Source organism: Chionomys nivalis, chromosome 10 (assembly GCF_950005125.1).
Source record: "Chionomys nivalis chromosome 10, mChiNiv1.1, whole genome shotgun sequence".
Taxonomy (NCBI): Eukaryota; Metazoa; Chordata; class Mammalia; order Rodentia; family Cricetidae; genus Chionomys; species Chionomys nivalis.
Genome location: NC_080095.1, coordinates 41,084,822 through 41,108,592, shown reverse-complemented (window position 1 = coordinate 41,108,592; position 23,771 = coordinate 41,084,822). Strand labels below are relative to the sequence as shown.

The 23,771-nt window shown below is 39.7% G+C and overlaps 1 protein-coding gene across 9 annotated transcripts in view; it reads right to left on the bottom strand.

Annotated features, from left to right (window-relative positions):
* The window catches only part of Numb (NUMB endocytic adaptor protein), a 129,418-nt gene that overhangs the window by 30,703 nt on the left and 74,944 nt on the right, over positions 1-23,771 (bottom strand). For all 9 annotated transcript variants that reach the window (XM_057782221.1, XM_057782225.1, XM_057782224.1 and 6 more), the window contains 2 exons: positions 22,450-22,590; positions 2,710-2,784 (listed from right to left, as the gene is read on the bottom strand). In XM_057782221.1, the coding sequence (XP_057638204.1) occupies positions 2,710-2,784; positions 22,450-22,575 (201 nt within the window). In that variant the 5' untranslated portion in view covers positions 22,576-22,590. The remainder of the gene's footprint in view (positions 1-2,709; positions 2,785-22,449; positions 22,591-23,771) is intronic.

Sequence of the window (23,771 nt, the reverse complement as noted above, 5' to 3'; positions counted from 1 at the left end):
TTGGAGGCCTTATCTCAAAACTGCCAAAAATTCCCAACAGCAGCAGCAATAAAAACTACACATTTAAATACTGGCTACATCTAGATTTGGGAGAGATCTTGTTTTATTTAATAGACACTTTTAAAAAATTAATCTTATGTACGTGGGTGTTCTGCCTGTATATATGCCTGTGTACCACATATATGCCTGGGTCTCTTGGAGATGTAAGATTTCCCTGGAATTACAGATGGTAGTGAACCACAATGCGGGTACTCAAAATCGAACCTAGGTCTTCTGAAAGATCAGACAGTGCTCTTAACCACTGAGGAATCTTTCTAGCCCCTATCTGTAAATCTTGGAGTTCATTTGTACTTTATACAATACACATGTATCTAAAAAATTTTTTAAGTTAAGATTCAGATGAAGTGACATACCCAGGAGGCAGAGGATGGTAATGTGCTGGAAGTTGACACTGTCTCAAAAACCCAAAGATTAAAAACAAAATTAGATAGCAATGCTAAAGATGTAGCTCGGCAGCCTGTGATGGCTTGGGTTTGATATTCAAAAGGACTGAATTAAAAAATTTTCTTTTAAAATATTTATTTATTTTATGTGCATTAGTGATTTGTCTGCATGTATGTATGTCTGTATAAGGATGCTAGATCCCCAGGAACTGGAGTTACAGACAGTTGTGAGCTGCTATGTGGGTGCTGGGAATTGAATCTGGGCCCTCTGGAAGAGCAGTCAGTGCTCTTAACTGCTGAGCCACCTCTCCAGCCCCGAATTAAAAGATTTTTCTAAAAATTAAAATATTTTCTAATTTTACAGTGGTTTTGTAACCCTAAGTAATATAAATTTTAAGACATTAATAACTATAGTTTGTTTCAGGATAATCTAATTGGCATCCTAGGATTTTAAATTAAGATTTATTTTTATTTTTAATTATGTATGTTTCTGAGTGTGGGTTTGTGCACATGTGTGTGGTAATCACAGAAACCAGAAGATGGCATTAGAACCCCTGGAGTTGGAGTTATAGCCACCTCAGGAGGGTACTGGGAACTGAATCTGAATCCTCTACAAGAGCAGCAAGCCCCTTTACTGCTAAACCACCTCTCCTTGTCTCCGTCCCTCCTCATTTCCTGGTGTGTCTGTTGTTTCCCATCATTATTATACACCGATATAAAATATTCTTTAGCCTGGGAATAGGGGCTCATGCCTGTAGGCAAGTCAGGATCAGAAGCTAGAGGCTAACTTGGGGTACATACTGAGCTATACAAAAAAACTATCTCAGGAAAGAAACAAACAAAAACAGTCTTTCAGAAGTTAAATAATTATTTTTAAAACATCCTTACCTAAACTCATCTAATTTATCATTCTAGAGGAATGGAGAGTTATTTTGTAAGAAAAAAACCTGTTATTTCTCTGTTAAGCTAGTTTTGATAAAAATGGAAAGCTAAATTATCTGAGTCTGTATTTAATCAGGGAACAGTTATACAGGAGAGCAAATCTGTCAAACTAGTGTTATGGACCACAGAGCATGGGAGTAAGCCTTCTTAACATTGATGAAGTCGAGGAAACTGGATGGGTTTCTATCCCTTTCACTTAAGAATTTAACTGTCCAAAATCTGAGATAAAAGGGGTTTTTCTACATATAGAAGAATATATGTGTACCATTTGTACAGAGTTGTTTATGTTTTGTCTTCTACAATTAGTTAATTTTTTTTTTTTTTACTTTTCTTTTTACAACAGATTCAGGCATTTATTCCAAAGTAAAATCTACCCCTCTTTGATATATTTTTAAATTTTACATATACGATACTGAGGGAATACACAAGAGGTAACATAAACTGTACCAATAAAGCAGAAAAGTTTTTGTTATTAAGCAAACTGAGAAAAAAAAAAGCACTCATTAGTAGCCAAACTTATACTAGCAAACCCAAAGTAACATGAACTGAATGCTGTTTGGGGATAGGCCATGCAGAGGTGATGCTTAGAGCTTTCACAGCAAAGTGGGGAATGGCTACATACTGGAGAGAAGGAAGGCTGTGAAGGGGGCTTAAAGAGTTATGGGACAGTACTTAGACATTGAAAATAGAAAATTAACACATCAATATGATCCTGTATCAACTGTAAATACTTTCTCTCCCTTCTTAAATACACAAGTATGAATGTAGGATGTATTCGATGGTGTAACAGGCAAAGAAAGCGCTGTCTCTTGAAAAGGAGTTAAACATTTCAAGTTTATGCAAAAGGAAGAGAAAGCAGGTTATTTCTGTCAGAGGAACACAGGAAGAAAGATGTAGGAGTCAAGATAATGACAAGTCCTGCATCAGGCATCGCTCAGGTATCTTCTACTTTTGTCCCTGGAAAGTTCTTTCTTATAGATTTAAAATTAACAGTGTTATCATTCAGGTATCACAATTAAGTGTTAACTGTAGCATTTCTGGGCTGGCTTTAGAATATTATTTTCTATCAGATTTCATACTGCTTGTTTTTTATGGGTCATAATAAGTGAAAAGCATAATTTGGATAATGAGGAGTTGGTCTTTATAATCTGTACTTTTGAACACAGAATATGAGATGTTCTCTTTTTCAGTAAGCCCACATCTTTTGCCTTGAGAGAACACACTGTTCTGACTGCTTGCTGGGTGGTAAAATTCAAATGAGCACAATCTCATAAGAAAATATTGATAACATATAGATCAATATTAGCAATCACCAAATACATACAGCTTTCAATCTTTTTACAGCATCTTCACAGATGTGCATTCCTCTTGACTCATCAACTTCTACGTGGCCAAGGTACTGCGGAGAGAAGGGAAAAAAGTTAGTTCTATTGATGTTCATTGAGAAACTATTTAGTAGACAGCGGATGATAGAAAATTAAACTCCTGCATCATGAAACTCATAGCTATTGAAGAAAAGTAAAGGCAATCTTATTTTATAGGAATTATCAGGGGAATAAATGAAAAAGTATGACAGTTACTAAGTATATTCAGTCATCTGAATCTACGGGGTCAAGAGCATAATAACCTAAGTGAGATACAGCTCCTCTATCTCCACACATAAAAACAATCCTAAGACAAAATATGTACACCTAGCATGAAAAAGTACAAACATGACCAGCAAGACAGTTCAGCTGATAAGGTGCTTACTAACAAACTTGACAACCCGAGTTTAGTACCTAGAACCCATATAGAGGAAGGAGAGAACCAATTCTCACCAATTGTTCTGATCTCTACACATGCATCATGGCACACATGCACACACACATACATGTGCACACACAGATGTGTGAAGTTTGAGGAGGCTTACATTAATTATAAACTAGTAATTGGCCTAGTAGCTCAGGCTTCTTATTAACTCTTATAACTTATATTAGCCCATAATACTTGTCTGTGTTAGCCACCTGGCTTGCTACCTTTTTCCGTAAGGCAGTCACATCTTGCTTGCTCTGTGTCTGGGTGATGACTACAGACTGACTCTCTTCCCAGAATTCTCCTGTTCTCACTGCCCTGCCTCTACTTCCGACCTGGTGGCCCTGCCTATACTTCCTGCCTGGTTGCCCCACCTATACTTCCTATCTGGTTACTGGCCAATCATTATTTATTTAAAATGTCTGCAGTTGTCACCCAGATGCAGAGAACGCAAGATGTGACTGCCTTGCCGAACAAGGTACCAACCCACGTGGCTAACACAGACAAGAATTATGGGCTAATATAAGTTATAAGGGTTAATAAGAAGCCTGAGCTACTAGGCCAACCAGTTTATGATTAATGCAGACCTCTGTGTGTTTATTTGGGACTAAATGGCTGTGGGACCTGGTGGGACAGAACACTTAGTATACACACCCTAAGCCTCCCCACTAGATGAAACCATAAAATCTGGATACAGTGCACTGGAGCAGCTACTGAGATTCTGAAAAGAAAATAGACGAATCAAAGTACTGTTCACTCGAGGCATTACTAATTTCCAAGTTTACCTTTCCCATTTCCTTCACTGGAACTTCCAGTTTAGAAAAATACAGTTAGAGCAGTAAGAACGGGCACGAAGGAACTCTGGTAAAATGACTCTAGCTCTGACGTGAGGACCAGGAAGGGAAACTCCTAAATTCAGAGAAAGCCAAGGAGCTGCAGGGAACCTACTGGTAATGTGGAGACAGTTAAAGCAGCAGAAGTAGCAAAGCTGAAAACACCTTAAATTCAGAGTATCCTCTCCACTTAGTCAGAGAAAGAGGACACTATAGGAGAGATCCAAGCAAAAACTACTAAGGAGGACAAAAGCTTGGGAAACTGAAGTTCTGGGCTAACCCTGGACTACACAGGCAAGGGTCTCTCCTGTAACTGGTATATCAGGACTTTCAGAGCTGAACCAACAGAAACACCATATCCCTGTTCTCATACTCACCACCAATGGGTGGTGTACACACCACAGATTTATATAGGCTTTGAAAACTAGACAGATACAATTCTCATATCTAACTAAAAAAATCCAAATTCCTCCAATATGAAATTTTCTGAGTACAGACATGAGATACAGATATGATATAGATAGTAGCAAAGTAGGTTAGGTAAGACACAGTCAAAATCAGGTAACGCTAAAAATACTACATATAATTACGTTTAGGGTATATGTGTAAGGCAAATAAGAAACAAATATTTACATTTAGACTTGAGCCCTATCTCTAGGATATCTTACTATGGATATATGCAAACAGTCCAAAGTTTTAAAAAAGATCTGAAAAACACTTCTACTTCTAAGCAGTTTTAGATATAGGACACAAAACAAACACAGTTACTTATAAACAAGTCACCTATATAGCACAGGCTGGCCTCAAACTTGCTATGTAGTCAAGGATGACTTTTAATTTATAATCCTGGGATTACAGGTATGTGCTATTATACCCATTTTATACAGTGGGCTTCATACATGCTGGAGAAGTGATCTACCAACTAAGCTACAGTCCCCAGGTTCCCTTCCTCAAAAAGACTCAAACAAATCCCAGGGTCTTACAATGCAATATTCAGCTTACCAGCAAAATCCCGAGTTTAATTCATTTCTGTGGAAAACTAACCCATGTTACAAACACACATATTTTAAAAAGTTTTATAAAAACATTCAAAGAGGCACTAGTGCACTCAGAGACTATTTGCAATTATACCAGACAGTAATCTTGGAACTTACTTTTATAGGATCATTTATTTTCATAGGATCCCATAGAAAGAACATTGCCTCCATGACAGCTGGAAGTAATTCTAGAAGATGACGCCCCTTCTCCCAGCAAAGTTTCAGCTCAGGGTTAGGGACATCATTTAGGTGTTGATTATGATTTTTTTCAGGGTTGGGAGGGAATTATGTAGGCTCAGGGATCTCTTTGAAAAAAAAAGGAGGAAATTGGATGGGATAATAGATTAGTGTGAGCTTACTCACACTAATAATAATAGTGAATAATAAGAGTGAATACTTATGAGCTATTATTTATAAGCAACTTACATTGGTATAGATTCTTGGATATTGATACACACTTAAATTATATTGAGTATGTTCCTATTTTGGTTTACAATATTTGTATACCTAGGCAAAGTTATTTTATCATATTTTATGCATGCATGATTCTACCTCTGCTTAAGACATTTTGTATATTGATACAATTTTAGAATATATCATATTACAATATATATTTCTACCTCTGATCAAGATACTTATACACTGCTTATGTTTTGAGGTCACTGTCCTCACTTGTTGCACACTACATATGAAGTCTTAAGTTATATAGATATTAAAAATTATAGGTCAAGAGTCATCCATGTTTGTCATACTTATAGTTAATCAGGTTCTTTAGACACACAGAGATTGTATTCTGCATAGATAGGTAATCTTCAACTACTTCAAAGAGCTGTAGAATGTGGCATTTAAATAACTTAGGGTTCTGTTGACGTGAGACATGATTGCTCCTGGCAGCACTGATCTATTCCCGAGAAAACGTTGAGCACCGAAGACACTCCACTTGGAGCTTGTTTTCTTCTTGGCAAAACTGGCCTTTGGGCAAGGAACTGTCCATGCATCGACCACTGAAAAATGCACAATGTCCAGACAGGACAAGCAGGATACAAGAAAAAAGACTATCAAATTTTGCCAAGACAGGGAAAGAAGTTCGAAAATTTTCCTACCTCTGAAAATGGTCTGTCAGTCACTCTAGGCCTTAGCCAGAGGTGGTTGCGTCTAAGCTGCAAATGAGACTTTGGGCGATTGCCCAGGTAGCCAGTTGTCTCTGTCAATTGTTGCACATTTTGAAAGCTGCTTGATTGTACTTCCTGCTTACTCAAGTAATATTACTTCCCTTCTTGGGTCTTTGATGGGGTTGAAGACTAGATAGTTGTAGTTACTTTCCTCTCATGACTTGGCCAAGTTATTTATGAGATTTAAACTCTTTAGGAGAGGATAATTATTGAAACATATGTTTCTTGCTTTTCATTGTTTATGCTGGTGTAATTCTAATTTTTATATCTGATGTTTGTTCTTATTGTATATAATTTTGTATTAGGCTTAGAACTCTTATTTAAACAAAAGGGGGAAGTGCTGTAGGAAATCCTACAGCCAGTAGCTTTAAGTTACCTGCCCACTTAGGCATGGCTTCTTATACTATAAATGCCAATGTAAAGTGCGTTCCCTCACTCTTCCAGCTGCTAGAATCAGTTCCTGTTCCCTGTTCGTGCAGGACCGTGATCTGTGTGTCTACCCCAAAATAAATAACCCTTTATTATAGTCAATTCTGAGCTAGTGTGGAATTTCTTTTTAGCATCCATCTTCAAATTGTCTTGAAATAACTGCAAAATGGAAGGTCTCAACAACAACAACAAAGAATATATATACCAAATTTAAACTTTAAACTTAGAAAACCACATTGGATTAACTCAGTAGGAGAATGGAGAGGATAACCTCTAACTGAACTTTATAGCCAGCATTATTCTTAGTGATGAGAAACCAAATGCCCTGACCCTGATATAAAAATGTAGTTTTAAGTCTTTTGTCTTCATCTGAATTTGAGGAGCACACTGCTAAGTCAGGTGGTAGTCACAGGTCTGGCTTTATTAGAAACTGTTATCTTCTTTCCTAAAATGTCTATACCACGCCAGATCCTCATCTGCAATTAGTCTTTCAAGACTTCTACATTTTGGCCAGCAACTCGTAGTGTCTGTTTCTCTAGAAGGCCATTTTAGCAAACATACAGTGAACTATTTTGCAGTATTTTATTTGTTTTTCAGATAGGATCCCACTATGTAGCCTTGGGTTGCCTTGAACTTGCCAAGATGTCCTCAAACTCAAGACACTCACCTGCCCAATTCCTGAGTGTAGGCATTAAAAGCACGTGCCACCACCTCAGGCTCTTTTGCAGTCTGAGTTACCATACCCTGAGTGACTAACAGTATTAAGCATGCTATGTTTATGCTTCGCTACACTGCAGCTGATCAATACTGTCTCTTTTTTCTTTTCTAGTCTTCTTTCTTCTTCTTTTTTTTTTTTTTTTTTTTTTTTGAGACAGGATTTTACTTTAGAGTCCCACTTGGTTTTGACTTCCAGACCCTACTGTCTGTGCCTCTCAAGTGCTAGAAATAATAGGCATGGACCACCATGCTTAGCTTTCCTATCAGGTTTAGAGAATTCTTTTGAATTTCAAGTTCAAGTCTCTTGTAGACATGATATCCAAATATGTAAAGTTTTTACAATTGGGGGTTGTCTTTTTTTTTCTTATTTATTTGTTTATTTTTAGTGTGTTTAAGATAAGTCTTTCTTGTCCTGTGGCCTAGGCTGTACCTCCTTAGGTAGTGCAGGTGGCCTCAAACTCATGTTCTCCAAACCTCAGACTCTCAAAGGCTGAAATTACATGTACAGAACATGGCTGGCCCATTTCACAATAAAAAGTTTGTTTTATGTATATTCATGTTTGCTTACATGTTATGTATGTGCACCATAGCATGTCTAGTGCTGTAGAGCCAGGAAAAGCCACTAAATCTCCTACAACTGGAGTAACAGATGGTTGTGAGGCACCACGTGGGTGCTGTGAACTGAACCTGGGTCTTCTGTGAAAGAAGCAAGTGCTCTTAACCACCAAGTCATATCTCCAGCCCCCATCTACTCTAACAATTTAAGCAATTTTTAAAAAGATTTTTTTTTTTTAAAAAATTCTGTGTACGAATGTTTTTCTTGAATGTGCACCATTTCCCTTTCTCATGACCACAGAGGTCAGAAGAGGATGTTGGATCCCCCAGAACTGGGTGTACATGGTTGTGAGCTGCCATTGGGTGCTGAGATCTGAACCTGGGCCGTCTGTAAGAGCAAGTTTTCTAAACCGAGTGATTTTTCCAGACTCATTTTAGCTTTTTTTTAAAAGATGCAATTCAGAGACTAACAAAATGGCTCAGTGGGGAAAGGTGTGTACAGAAGCCTAAAGATCTGAGTTTGATCCCTGGGACTCACACGGTGACCCTATCTATGCATATGCAGGGGCAGAAATAGTGTGTACATAGGCACGCATGTGCACACAAAGTAAATGATAACTTTTTTAAAGAGCACAATCCACTAGCATTATTAAATTCAAAATGGTACTGTTTACATTCACTTATTTCCTTAGCTTTTTTTTTAACTCCAAACACAAACTCTGTCAAGTAATGATGTTTCACTTCTCTTGACCTCTAAATTTATGGTAGTTTCTAGTATTTTTGTCTTTTTGAATTAGTTTGGTGTAGCTATTTAAGTGGAATCACATAGTGTTGTCCTTTGTGTCTGACTTACTTCACTTAGTCTAGTATTTGTAAAATCCATCATGTAGTACTTCATATCAGAACCAGATTCCTGCAGTGCTAAGTAACACGGCATTGTGCTGCATGTCATGCTTTGTTAGTCCTCCGACAACAAACCCTGGCTTGTTTCTACCCCTCGGTTACTGTGAATAAGGCTAAGGCTACAGTGAGTACTGGCATATTCAGATCTGTAGGAATTCTTTTTTTTTTAAATTTTTTTAAATATTTATTATGTATACAATATTCTGTCTCTGTGTGTGCCTGCAGGCCAGAAGAGGGCACCAGACCCCATTACAGATGGTTGTGAGCCACCATGTGGTTGCTGGGAATTGAACTCAGGACCTTTGGAAGAGCAGGCAATGCTCTTAACCTCTGAGCCATCTCTCCAGCCCCCCTGTAGGAATTCTTTTTTTTTTTTTTTTTTTTGGTTTTTCCGAGACAGGGTTTCTCTGTGGTTTTGGAGCCTGTCCTGGAGCTAGCTCTTGTAGACCAGGCTGGTCTCTGTAGGGAGTGCAACTGCTAGTTTTTTGTTTTGTTTATTTATTTATTTTTTCAAGACAGGGTTTCTCTGTATAGCTTTGGAGCCTGTCCTGAAACTCATTCTGTAGATTGGGCTGGCCACGAACTCACAGACATCCACCTGCCTCTGCCTCCCGAATGCTGGGATTAAAGGCGTGCGCCACCACCACCCAAAATTGCCTTTTTCTTCTTTTTGCTTTAAAACTGTGGCAACCTTTTTTTTTTTTTTTTTTTTTTTTGGTTTTTCGAGACAGGGTTTCTCTGTGGTTTTGGAGCATGTCCTGGAACTAGCTCTTGTAGACCAGGCTGGTCTCGAACTCACAGAGATCCGCCTGCCTCTGCCTCCCGAGTGCTGGGATTAAAGGCGTGCACCACCACCGCCCGGTCTGTGGCAACCTTAATAGGTATGATGATGTATCTCATAGTTAGAATTTTTTTTGTTTTGTTTTTGGGCAGGGTTTTGCTATATATATATATATATATATATTGTCCAGGTTAGCTTTGGCCTTACTATGCCAATGTGTGTATACACACACACACACACATTATTAAAATTGGCTAAAGTAGAAAAATAAAGGTTGAATAGGCCTTAACCATGAGTAAAATGAGAACACTGTTTCTTTGTTTTGGATTTTTGCTTTGATTTCTGAGGGTTTGGAGGGGAGATCTCAAGACAGGGTTTCTCTGTTTAACCTCAGCGGTCCAGGAACTCACCCTGTAAACCAGCCTGGCCTTGAACTCAAATTTGGAGCTGGGATTAAAGGTGTGCTCCATCGCTGCCCAACTGCCCAACAAGAAAGCTGTTTTTAAAAGTGATAACTTCTGTAAAAGACTGGGTAGAGATGGTCTTATGGATCAGTGTTTCCAAACCCTACAAGAATTATTTCTATTGTATGTAAACATATTGGCGTAAATAGAAAACAAGGACAGTCTTATAGATTGATGGAATTAATAAAATACTTATACAGCCTAGTATCACAGATATCACAGAAGCAAAAAATAAAAACCTATAGACTTAATTAGATTTTGGGATTTTTTGTTTTTTTGAGACAGGGTTTCTCTGTGCAACAGTCTTGGTTGTCTTGGAGCTTGCTTTGTAGACCAGGTTGGCCTTGAACTCACAGAGATCACCTGCCTCTGCCTCCCAAGTACTGGGATTAAAAATCTGTTTCACCACTTGGTAAATAAACATGAAAACTAGGCATAAAAATTGTAAAATGGGATCTAAAAGTATGTGGACATCCAAAGTACAGTTTAACTGAATTCACAAGCCAGGCGGTGGTGGTGCACACTTTTAATACCAGCACTCAGGAGGCAGAGGCAGGCCAATCTTTCTAAGTTCAAGGCCAGCCTGGTCTACAAGAGCTAGTTCCAGGACAGCCAGAAGCCAGAGCTGTTACTTACGTAGAGAAACCCTGTCTCAAAAAGACAAAACAAAGCAAACAAAACAAAAGATCACAAAGAGGCTCCAGGCCTGGTGGTGTATGCCTGCACATTTAGTACTTGGGAGCAGAGGCAAGAGGATCAGAAACTGAACCCACCTGATCAGCGTAAGCTAGATAGTCATGTCCTATTTCAAAAATAAATAAATTTCTGAGCGTCAAAGGATTTTAAAAGAGTGAATTCCAGAATAGAAGAAAACATTGTGAAATCATTCATCTTATGAACATTTGAAGTCTAGGATATATATAAAAACATTCATAGTTCATTAAATTTTCAAAATCATAGGCATAAGTTATAAAATGCTCACATAATTTCATTGGGCCTGTCTCTCCACATTCTTACTTCTAATATAAATGTATCTAATATATGTATCATACTTGTGCTGGTGTATGTATACATATGTATGTACATACACATTTTTATTTTTATTAAGGCTAACATCTATTACTGCCTGTAAGTTATTCAACATGTTTCCATTTTACAGACCAAACTGGGATGCTTTTATGAGAGTTGCAGATTCTAAAAATATAAGATTTTATAATTATTTTCATTCTAACATGTAACTCTTGTAACTCAATCAATTCAAACGGCCACATGTGACTATTCGTGTCAACAATAACAAAGAAAGAAAACTTGATAGAAAGCAAAAACCGTATCATATTTCTGTTGACTCTTAGTGATGTTATCTGTTTAGAAACGTGAAAATGGAAATCAGTCCTGAGTCTCAGGAGACTGTGAGAAGAACGTGTCCATTGAAGTAAACGTCATTTCAAAGGCCTCTTTTCTTCTCTGAGACACTATCTCTCTGAAAAACTGCAGCTGACTTATGCTTTAATGGCTAAAATATTTGACACTGGAACTTCTTTTGTTTATGTCTTTTCCAGACTCTTGGAGTAAGGGACTTTTATTCATAAAAATGTGCACTAGAAAAATTACTATGTGGAATTACATTCTTCACGAATTAAATCATTTTTCCCTTTTTTAAAAAAAAATTTAAAATTAGAACCCATGCCCCCACTTTGGTAATGTTCTCCATGAGAAATATGGAGGCTAATGTGAGAGACCACACAGGGAGTACTTCCCAACAGTAGAAAAAGTAAAATAGGGATGGAGAGGTGGCTCAGCGGTTCAGAGCCCTGGCTGCTCTTCTAGAGGTCCTGAGTTCAGTTCCCGGCACCCACATGGTGGCTCACAACCATCTACAACGGGATCTGATGCCCTCTTCCAGCATGCAGGTGTACATGCAGAAAGCACTCATACATAATTAAATAAAGTTAAAAAAAGAAAAAGTAAAATAATAATCACTCTTTTGCAACAAACTATGAAGAATTTCATCATGCATATATAGATTATATTACTTATACAGCAAATATAGTATGCAAATATATAAGAAACAGAATCAACATTTCATGTGTCTTTAACCCAAGTATAGTAATTAATCAAATTAAAATATTCCCACCTTTAAAATTGAGTATAATTCCATCTGAGTAAGTCATGACACATAACTGTGGCCGGTTCAGTACCGGAAAGAATTTACAATATCCAAATGTTTCCATTTACAAAGTGTCAATAAAGTTAAAGGAATAGAGTCAAAGTTATATTAACTAGTAAACTGATAGCGCCAAGAACAGAACTCAGGTCTTTGGCTTCCTAGGTCTTTTCCAACTACCTAACACTCTCTGTTTTTTTGAGATGGGTTTCTCTTTGTAAAGAAACAACTTATTGCCCTGGAACTGTCTATAGACTAGGTTGGCCTCACCTAGAACTCTGAACTCTGGCTTCAAACTCATTCAAATTCAAGAGATCCACCTGCCTATGCCTCCTGAGTGCTGGGATTAAAGGTGTGCACCACCACTGCCCAGCCTTTTTTTTTTCAGTTATTTAATTAAAAAAATTTAGTTTTCATTTTACATGGCAACCCCAGTTCTCCCATCCTTCCCTTCTCCCTCTTCCTACCTACCTCCTCCTAGCCTTCATCCACTCCTCAGACAGGGAAAGGCCTTCCTTGGGGAGTCAACAAAGTCTGGCATACCAAATTGAGGCAAGACCAAACCCTCCCCCTTTATCAAGGCTGAGCAAAGTATCCCACCATAAGGAATGGGCTCCAAAAACCCAGTTTATGCACCTGGAATAAGTCCTGGTGCCACTGCCAGGGCCTCCCCTCAACAGATCAGGCCACATAACTGTCACCCACATTCAGAGGGTCTAGTTCAGTCCCGTGCAGGTTCCCCAGGTGTCAATTCATAGTTCGTGAGCTCCCACTAGCTTGGGTCAGCTGTTTCTGTGGTTTTCCCCATCATGTTCTTGACACCCCCCCACCCCACCCCCGTACATATGATCCCTCCTCTCTTCAGCTGAACTCCAGGAGCTCAGCCCACTGCTTGGCTGTGGGTTACTGCATCTGCTTCCATCAGTTATTGGATGCAGGTGCTATGGTGACAATTAGGGTAGTCACGAATCTGATTAACCTGGAAACAACCTAGATGCCTAGCAACCAAAGAATGGATAAAGAAAATATGGTACATTTACACAATGAAATATTATTCAGCAGTAAAAAACAATAACATCTTGAAATTTGCAGGCAAATGGATGGAACTAGAAAAAAAAAAACATCCTGAGTGAGGTAACACAGACCCAGAAAGACACAGCATGCACTCACTCATAAATGGATATTAGATATAAAGCAAAGAATAACCAGGCTACAACCCACAAACTCCAGAGAAGCTAGGTAAAAGGAGAGACCCTAAGAGGTACACACATAGAGGGACTGCCTCAAGAAGGGAAAATAGTTAAGATCTCCTGGGTAAACTGGGAAGGGGGTAAAAGGGAGGGGATGGAGGATGGGAACATGAAGGATCAAGAAGACTGAGTTGGGGGAGGGACAGAAGGGGAGAGCAAGGAAAGAGATATCTTGCCAGAAGGAGCCATTATGGGCTAGAGAAATTATCAGGAGCCCAAAGGATGACCCCAGCTGAGACTCCTAGCAACAGCAGAGAGGGTCTGAACGGGCTTCCCCTGTGACCGATTTAGTGACTATCCTCTTTTCTTTTTGAAAGTACACTTGTGTGTGTGTGGTGTTGTGCATGTACATGGTGCAAGAACATATATTCAAGTATATATGACTTCTATAGTCAGAGGACAACTTGAAGAGTCAGTTCTTTCCTTATACCATGTAGGTCCTGGAGAGCAAACTCAGGCTTGGTGGCAAGTGCCTTAAGTCACTACTCAGTCAGTCACCCTTTTTTTTTTTTTTATAAAAATATTTATGTATTATGTATACAATGTTCTGTATGTGTGTACGCCTGCAGGCCAGAAGAGGGCACCAGACCTCATTACAGATGGTTGTGAGCCACCATGGGGTTGCTGGGAATTGAACTCAGGACCTTTGGAAGAGCAGGCAGTGCTCTTAACCGCTGAGCCATCTCTCCAGCCCCCAGTCACCCCTTTTGTACCTCTTAATGAATTAATAAACCCAGGCAATGATCATCAATGCTGATATATCCCCAAAGGATAATAAACTATTCAATAGTCCACACCTACCAGTGAAGTACTGTGTGTGTTTGTGGGAGGCAAGGGATAGATAAAAGCTAAATTTGATAAAACCTCTAAAAAAAAATCAACAATTCAAAAGAGCTTGTTAAAAAACATGAGTTCTTGGCATTTTCCCTTCCTAAGGAAATGGGAGACTGGAATTCAGAAACTGCAAGAAACATGGGCTCTGCCGAACACCCACCTGGAAAGTACACCCTGAGAATGGAAGCAGATCAGAGGTAGACAGAGCCCTGCTTGAGAGATGCCTCACTTTTGTTTGCTTATCTGTTTGGTTTTTATTGATTTTATGAGGCAGGATCTCAGTCCAGGATATCACCAAGGACGACCTTCAATTTCTAACCCTCTTGCCTCTCTCTAACTTGAATGTGCTAGAATCATAAGCTTGGGCCAACCATGCCTGGTCAGGCTTACTTTATTAAAATCTGGCAAAAACATTCTCAGAGACATTTTTTTAATTATTTTTTTTTATTGAAAAATGCACTGAACGCTAAATGTTCACCTTTACAATAAAAAAATAACTCACACTAAAACAAAACATACTCCTGATAGACATTCTTTTTCTGTTTGGGACAACTTGAAAGTTTTTCCTTTGTCACAAAACCAGAAATGTACCTGTATAAAGGCTCAAAATAGGCCATCTTTAAAAACAAAAAGGTAACGATTCACAAGAGACTATGAATAGAACATGTGACTAGCAGGTACAAATCTAATAGGATTTGTTAAAATCAGTCACATCGATAGCACATCTGAAGTGTTCTCGTATAAAATATCATGTCAAGAAAAGAAAGTGGGTCTGTTCATAGACAATCTGACAAGTTACCACAGAAAGTGTCTCCTGAGACATAAGAAAATGCAACATTATTCTTCTTGAACGCTTCTTGCGCAAGACTTTCCACTCATAAAAAAACCAAAAAAACAAAAAACTGAGGATCTGAAACTGAGAAAAGTATTTGACTACAAACAGCTTGTGAAACTTAATACTTTTTTCTTTTTTGTTTTTTTGTTTTTGTTTTTCGAGACAGGGTTTCTCTGTGGCTTTGGAGCCTGTCCTGGAACTAGCTCTGTAGACCAGGCTGGTCTCGAACTCACAGAGATTCGCCTGCCTCTTTTGTTCTTCTTGTTTTGTTTTTGCATTACTGAAAGGTTTCACTGAACTTACAAACGAACTTACAAACAGCCTTGTTGCTCAGAGTTGAGAGAACTTCTGTACAGAAGCTTTTACTTCTTCAATCCTGTACATGTATTTGTCTACACAGGCACACAATGTCCTCCCCTTCTTGTCTTAACTAATCTTCCTACCAGCAAAGGAGGCAACCAGCCCCTGTAGACCAAAGGGACTAGTCTTGATGAGGATTTCTGCTCAGTTTTTTTTTTTTTTTTTTTTTATTAATATTAGCGGCTCTTGATGCAACATTCTAGAGCAAGTTGCTCAGGACCTGCTCTACCCAAGGGACTGAAGAAGGAAAGTTCCATTTCTTCTTTGTGATTTGATGCATTGCCAATTCACACGATCACTCTCAGAGACTTGAACTTCTTCAGGTTTTCTCTGGTGAGGGTAATGTGGTACATCATGATACCCAAAGCCTCATTCAACACCTTCTTGTGAATTTCCTGAGTGGACTGTACATCGCAGAAGGCCACAGTGGCCAGGTCCTTCAGGATGGGCATTTTCACAGTACAGTCTCAGCCATCCGGCGGTGCCACTAAAGGGGGGTGGGTGCAGGGGCCGTTCGTGACCTGGGGGTAGACACCTTCACAAGTTCTCTCTAATTGCTATCACTTGACTCTGTTTATCCACAGGGGTCATTTTTTTTTTTTTCCTGAGACAGGGTTTCTCTGTAGCTTTGGAGCCTGTCCTGGAACTCACTCTGTAGACCAGGCTGGCCTCAAACTCACAGAGATCCACCTGCCTCTGCCTCCCAAGTGCTGGGATTAAAGGCGTGCATCACCACTGCCGGGTCTACAAGCGTCATTCAAACTTTGCAACTCTCTGATTTAAAAGGCAAAGCACTCGCAGGAGTTTCTTGCAGAGAACCAGGTTCACATCCCAGGGGAACTGACATTCTCCTCTGTTGGTGCATGTACCAACACAGGGAAAATGCCCACATTCATAAAATTCAAAAATAAATCTTTTTTTTTAAAAAAAGAATATTCTGGAGCTGAAGAGATGGCCCAGTAGTTAAGAGCATTGACTATTATTCCAGAGGACCCGAGTTCAATTCCCAGCACTCACATGGCAGCTCACAACTGTAACTCCAAGATCTGACATCTTCACATAGACATACATGCAGACAAAACACTGATGCACATAAAAAAAACAAAAACAAAAAAAAAAAACCAAAAACCAAAAAACAACAAAAAAAAACTTCTTTCTCTTCAACACTTCAACGAGGCAGCCAAGATGCAGATCCTGGTGAGGACCCTGACAGGCAAGACCATCACTCTTGAGGTCCAGTCCAGTGATCCAAGACAAGGAAGGCATCCCCCACCTTCCCCCCACCCCCGTGACCAGCAGAGGCCGATATTTGACAGGACAACCATGACAAAATGATCTGTGTGTTTCGCACACCTGCAGTCAACTGCTGCAAGAAATGCAGCCACACCAACAACCTGCACCCCAAGAGGGTCAAATAAAGCTGGGGCTGTACTTGGTCCATGATTCTAGGACCAAATACAGTCCCCTTCAATCAACTGGAGCAGAAAAAAAAAAGAATATTCAAGTTAATTGCTAGAATTAACACCTGAGTTTAGCAAGGTTGCTAGATATTATTTAAACACTTAAAGGTCAACTATAAGCTGTATGCAGTAGTATATGACTATATAAACACATGGGAGGCAAAGGTAGGAGGATTGTTCTACATTTTGGTTTTTTTTTGGTTGTTGTTGTTTTTGTTTTTTGAGACAGTTTTTCTGTAGCTTTGGAACCTGTCCTGGAACTAGCTCTGTAGACTAGGCTGGCCTCGAACTCACAGAGATCTGCCTGCCTCTGTCTCCCGAGTGCTGGGATTAAAGGTGTGCCACCACCGCCCGGCTAGCTCTAAGTTTTGGTACAGTCAGACAGGGCTGTAGTGTGTGTTGTGCTTTCCTGTCCCTTTAAGGGACAAGCCACGCCCACTCCCATTACCTCTGACCTGCCAGCCGCCATCTTGCCCCTTCCCTCTTTTGCTTTCTTGGTGTGCTTACGCGTTTTCTCTGTCTCTCTCTCTGTCTCTGTCTGTCTGTCTCTCTCTCTTTCTCTCTCTCTCCTTCAATAAATGCTTTTATGGCTACTTTCTGTGTCCATGGGTCTGCTCACAACCACCACGCATTGGGAATTCTGCCCTGGCTTCCCTCTGCTGCTGCTCGAGTGCCGGACTCTGGAGCCGGCGCCTGGCACCACTGGGGACCTGCCGGAGCTTGCTGCTCTGTGAGCCCGCCAGGTGGGGGGAACCCCAATATTTTAGGAATAAGAGTGTGAAAGACTTTTAATTTTATTTATTTATTTTTATTAGAAATTTCCGCTTCCTCCCCACCTCCCTTTTCCCTCCCCCTCCCAAAAGACTGTTTTTAAAAAACAAAAAACACAAAGCAGGAGGAGCCATCTGTACTTCCAAAAAATAAAAAATAAATAAATAAATGAAAATTTAAAGAGATCCCATTTGCAATACCCCAACTGAGTTTATATTCTCCCATTTACAAATGCAATCCTTTTAGCAATCTCCTCCAAAAGAATATATGCTAAATCTAACCTTTTAACCACTCAGATTAGCAATCTTAATTGTGTGGGAAGCACACTTGTAACCACAGCACTTCTAAGACAGAGACAGGAAGATTACGAGTTGGAGGTCATCCTCAGCTACACAGTAAATCGAAGGCCAGCATGGACTGGCTGAGACACTGTCTCAAAATAAAAATCTTCAACCATCCTTTTTAAAATTTTTTTTAATGGTTTATTTAGCTTTTATTTTATGTGCATTGGTATGAAGGTGTCAGATCCCCTGGAACTGGATTTTCAGACAGTTGTGATCTGCCATATGGATGCCGGGAATTGAACCTGGGTCCTCAGGAAGAGCAGTCAGTGCTCTTAACCACTGAGCCCCCAAATATGTAGCCCAGGCTAGCCTTGAACTCTTGATCCTTCTGCCTCTGCCTCCTTCAGCAAATCCTACCGGCGTGCACCACCACAACTGGCCAACCATCCTTTCTTTTTCCTCTTTGTAATACATCACAATCTAACCCATCAATACTATCAGCTTTTCCTATAAAATATACACACGTCTTATTAATAGCTGAGTGGTTAAGGTGAATGTCTTTAAAATATTTCAAAAACTGACCCCTTTTTTCAATTCCTAACATATCCTAGTTATCACCCTGACATAACTAAGTTGTCTATTTCACATGAACTTTTGCAGTGGCCTCGTAACTGCTCTCTGCTTTTAATGTTGTAATTCTAGAGTTAACGTCAGCACAGGAGTCAAAGTGAGCCTTCAAGAGCGGAAGTCCCATGATGCAACTTCTCTGCTCAACAATCTTTAATAATTTCTTTTTTTTTTAATTTTATTATTATTATTATTTTTTTTTTTTTTTTGGTTTTTCGAGACAGGGTTTCTCTGTAGTTTTGGAGCCTGTCCTGGAACTAGCTCTTGTAGACCAGGCTGGTCTCGAACTCACAGAGATCCGCCTGCCTCTGCCTCCTGAGTGCTGGGATTAAAGGCGTGCGCCACCACCGCCCGGCAATAATTTTTTATTTTGTCTAAATAAAAGTCAAAATCCTTAAAATGGCGTTGAGTGTCCTGGTAATAACATACTCAGGAGAGTGGGGCAGGATCATGGATTTGAGGCTAGCCTGAGCTGTGCTGCAAGACTGACTCTGTATCCCAACTCCCACTCCCCAAAAGCTCTAGGCAAACAGCTTTTCAGTGTAGTGGTTAGTGTAATAAGAGCACTGGCAGGAACAAGAACTGGGAAAAATTACTTCTAGATAGTAGACAAGGGCCCAAGAATGAACAGCTAACACACCTACTATCAGACACTTGTAATACAGAAAAAGTTTACTCAGAGTTATCTTTTATTAGATTATTTTTATTTGTGTGTTGTTTATTTTTTGTTTTGTTTTTTTCGAGACAGGATTTCTTTGTGTAACAGCCTTTACCATCCTGGAACTTGCTCTGTAGACCATACTGGCCTCGAACTCACAGAGATCCTCCTGCCTCTGCCTCCCAAGTGCTGGGATTAAAGGTGTGTGCAACCACCACCTGACCTTTTATTAGATTCTAATTCCATTTGAAGTAAACATACATGTAGTAACTGTTGACAAATGTAACTGCCATGCCAATCAAGGGAAGACTATACATGCTAGATAAAATTTTACCAACATTTATTTCTTCTTTATACACATAATTAAGTACAAATATGGAACTTTATAAACTAATTCAGAATTTATAAAGAGTATTGTATTTGTATCAAAGAATGTGGCCAGTAGGTATGATATTATTTGCAAATACTAAACTACACAATCTACTTTTTACTTACCTGTCAGCAGCCATTTTCCCAAAGATTATAGCAGGGACTATTGTCCTGGGGATGTTTGCGGAGAGCCCCACACCCCAACTGTATTGAGAACTGTATGTTGGTGAAGCCCACCCCACACCCAACTATCTTGAGAGCTATCTGTTAGCAGAACCCGCCCCACATCCCAGCTATCTAGAGAATTGTTTGTGGTTGGAATCACAAAAGGAACAATTCCGCTTGCATAAAGAACACTAGGTGTGTCGACTCGTGACTGTCTCGGGACCGAGTGCCGACTCATGACCATGGCTGCCCCGGTAAGATCCCTTCCTGCCCTTGCCATGCCCCTGCCCCCATCCCAAGCCAAATTCCTCATTTAAGGGCTATATATAAGCCACAACCATTTCACTAATAAAGTGAGACCTTGACAAGAACTCTGCTTGGTCTCCGTTTCTCCCTCCCGCCTATGTCTTTTTCAGATAGCGCCTCTTCGGGACCCTGGAATAACTGACCCGCTGGGCGGGTTACACTTACCCACTTTCATGGCTATCTTCTTCTCTGGTTCACACAATGACTTTCTCTGTGCCTCTTACTATGCCAGGCATCTCTTGCTGAAAAGCCACTCTACTTACTGCTCCCTCTGTTTAACTTTGTTTCCTTAGATACCTGCGATACTTATTTTCTCAATTTCTATGGGAGTTTTCTCAAGTGGCATTCTCCCTGCCCGCAATGAGGACTTCCTAACCATATTTTAAACTGTATCTACTCTCATTCATTCCCTTCAATACACAATTCCTTTCCAGTATATCATATATTTTAAGTTTGTTCACTCTCCAACATACACTACCATGGAAAACAACGTGCAGGAATTTTGTCTGTGCTGTTCAATGAATACCCAGTATCTAGAACACTACTTGTTCTAGGTAGCAGGCAGCAGACATTCAACAATTACCTGTCAAACATACCAATGAACCAATGGTTCCAAAGAAAAGAAATTGTGGTAAATTCCTTAAATTTACATTAAATTTAACGCCTCACTGTTAGAACTCAGGCATTCTGCTGGCCTGCCCTGTCATCTGACAGGATGTACCCAGGCAGTACCTTGGCCAGCCCAGGGCCCTAGTTAGTAAGCAGGTGCAAAGGTCCCTTTAAGAGACAAAGTAACCCACTCTTGCTCCCTCTCTCCTGATGTTCCTCTGAAGGGGCAGGCAGGACTTGTCCCGCCTCTTTTCTTTTCTCTTTCTGTCCCTCTCTCTTTTTCTCTCCTCCTCCTCTCTGTCCCTTCCTTTTTTCATTCCCTTTCCTTCTCCCAGTAAAATTCCTCACTTAAGCTCTGCCTGCATAGCATATTCTATCAAGGCCGCGGTTTGGTCCTCGCCCACCAGGCACCATTTTACAACACTCAAATAACATTAGAATAAACGCAAGCTATAGATTTAATTAATATCTATAGGAGAGTAAACATTAGTGACCTATTAATATGTAAAGAAAATGAAAGTAAAACAGCTGATATAAATTTGAAAGTAAAAGAAAGTGGTTTCATTTTTTATGATGAAATATCAAGATAAATCCTCTAGCAGTAATGGAACAAGAAAGTATAATGGAAAAAGAAATTATAAGTACAGGAAATCAAGAGTAGAACTAAAAGTAATCTAATGGCAAATGCTGGGTGAAAAAGAGTTCACAAATGAAGACAGAGGCTAAATCATGGAAAAAGTGAATAAATTGAGACTGGATAAAAAAATTACATTAGCTAAAGAAATCACAACATTATTACTGGGAGAAAGAAGCAAAAACATTTAGCCCTCAATGGGAGTGGGGAGGAGCCCTTACCGGGAGTGGGGAAAAATGAAGCTTTTGCTTCTTTTGATTTTCTTTTCTTTTTTAAGTAGTGTTTTAACTACTTCCCTTGTCTCTTTAGCTGTTAAATGTATCTCACTGAAAATAATTTAATTCTTGCTAACTGATAACTGATGTTTCAGGACTTCTATTTTCATTAGAAGTGATCTTATCTGGCCACAAATGATAGTGCAGGTTTCTAGGTAATCTCATTTACTTGGGAGGCTGAGGCAGGAGAACCACAAATACAAGCCCTACCAGAGCTACAGGGTAAACTCAGTGGCAGCCTGGACAACTTAGTGAGACTGTCCACATAAGAGGCTAGGGATGTAGCTCAGTATTAGAGTACTTGCCTAGCATATGCAGCACCCTGGGTGCAGTTCCGGGCACTCCCCAACCTACACATTAAGTGTCCTTATTTGTACTAATTCTAGATTTATATAGCAAAAATTATTATTATTAATTAATTTTTTTTTGTTTTTTTAAAACAGGGTTTCTCCATGTAGCCCTAGCTGTCTTGGAACTTACTCTGTAGACCAGGCTGACCTCAAACTCAGAGATCTGCCTGCCTCTGCCTTGTGAGTGCTGCGATTAAAAGTATGCACCACTGCTACCCAGCCAGAAACACTTATTTAAATAATTTAAATTTAAAAAGAAAAATCACTAACTGCAATATATTTTCTCATATAATTCTATCACTGTAGCAGAATCTGGAGAATTTAATTTTTGGAAGACTCTTTCAATTGCCCTGCTTCATAGGAGTTCACATCCTATGGGGTGTCACAGAGACACTTTCCCCCCACAAAGAATCACAGACATTTGTTTTTACCTTAACTGGGAAGCTACACTTTCCAGTTCGGACTCCTTCTTCATCTGTCTGCCACTGATGTGGACGACTGGCCTCTGGGACATAAACATCTTTTTTTCTCCTAAAACTCTGCCGTAGTTTGTTCATGTTAGCTTTTACAACCTGCAGACACAGTAAAGAAGTGCCAGTTACCGTCATCTTCTTACATACACTTCGGATCACCATCTGAGTACAAACTCACCCCAAACCCTAAAGTCCCTCGTGAAAGTATGGCTTAAAGGAAAAGAAACCATCAGTACACTTCCTTCTAGAGAGACGGTGAGTTTAAACAGAACCATCATTTTAAAGACCCCTCCAATCACAACTGCCCCCCAACAAAGGTGACCTAGAGCTTCTGATGTCTTCCACCTTTCAAATGCTGGGACTACCAGTGTACCACTGCGTATCAGTTATGCTAAGGACTGAACCTAAGATTCTGTTCATGCGAGGCACACATTTTGCCAGCTGAGCTACAGACCCAAGTTCCCACTCTTTCTTTCTGTGGCCTATTTTACTGATTTTGTCCCAACATTCACTCTCATATTCTATCCTAACTACTTCAATTGTAGTTATATTACTGGTAGACAAGAGAAAGACACTGATATTCCTGATTTGAAGAATATTAGACAATAGCCAGGACAGCTCACACTGCTTGAATGAACAGAAATCTCTCCCCATCTTGTGTGCAGGTCAAGGGATTGAAAATACAGCCCTGTACACAGCAGGCAAGCACTCTGTCTCTGAACCCTTTCTTAGCCACTTTCACCTTTTCCTGTTTTATTCTGTGTACTTCTCATATCCCCTTATGGGGATGGAACCCAAAGGCAAAAGCTACCTCTCCAAGCCCTGCCTTTTCTTTGTGATAACTTTTGTTTACATTATTATTTCCATTGGAATATAAGCGCTGCAAGGGCAGGATTCTATCATGTTCCCTGTTTACTCCCTGGCTTCCTGGAGCTGGTGGGGAGAGTAGTTGCTCACATATACCTAGTGAATGAATGCTGTTCAACAAATACTCATGATTAATAGATGATGCATGCCTGAGTTTCTGGTCAATGCCTAGCTTATGTAACGGGCATTCTGGCACAAGAGAAAGAACCTTGTAAGCTTTACAATGAGACAGACCTGAGTTTGAATGCTATGCTACCATAGATGGTGATGGGACTGGGGCAAGAAAATTAAACTTCCTAATCTTTATACTGCTCTATATCTTTATGGTAATAACTGTTACCCTGCAGGGTCACTGTGAAGTCCAGAAATAATGTTAAGTAAAATGGATAAATGTTTTAAGAGGGGACTCGTTA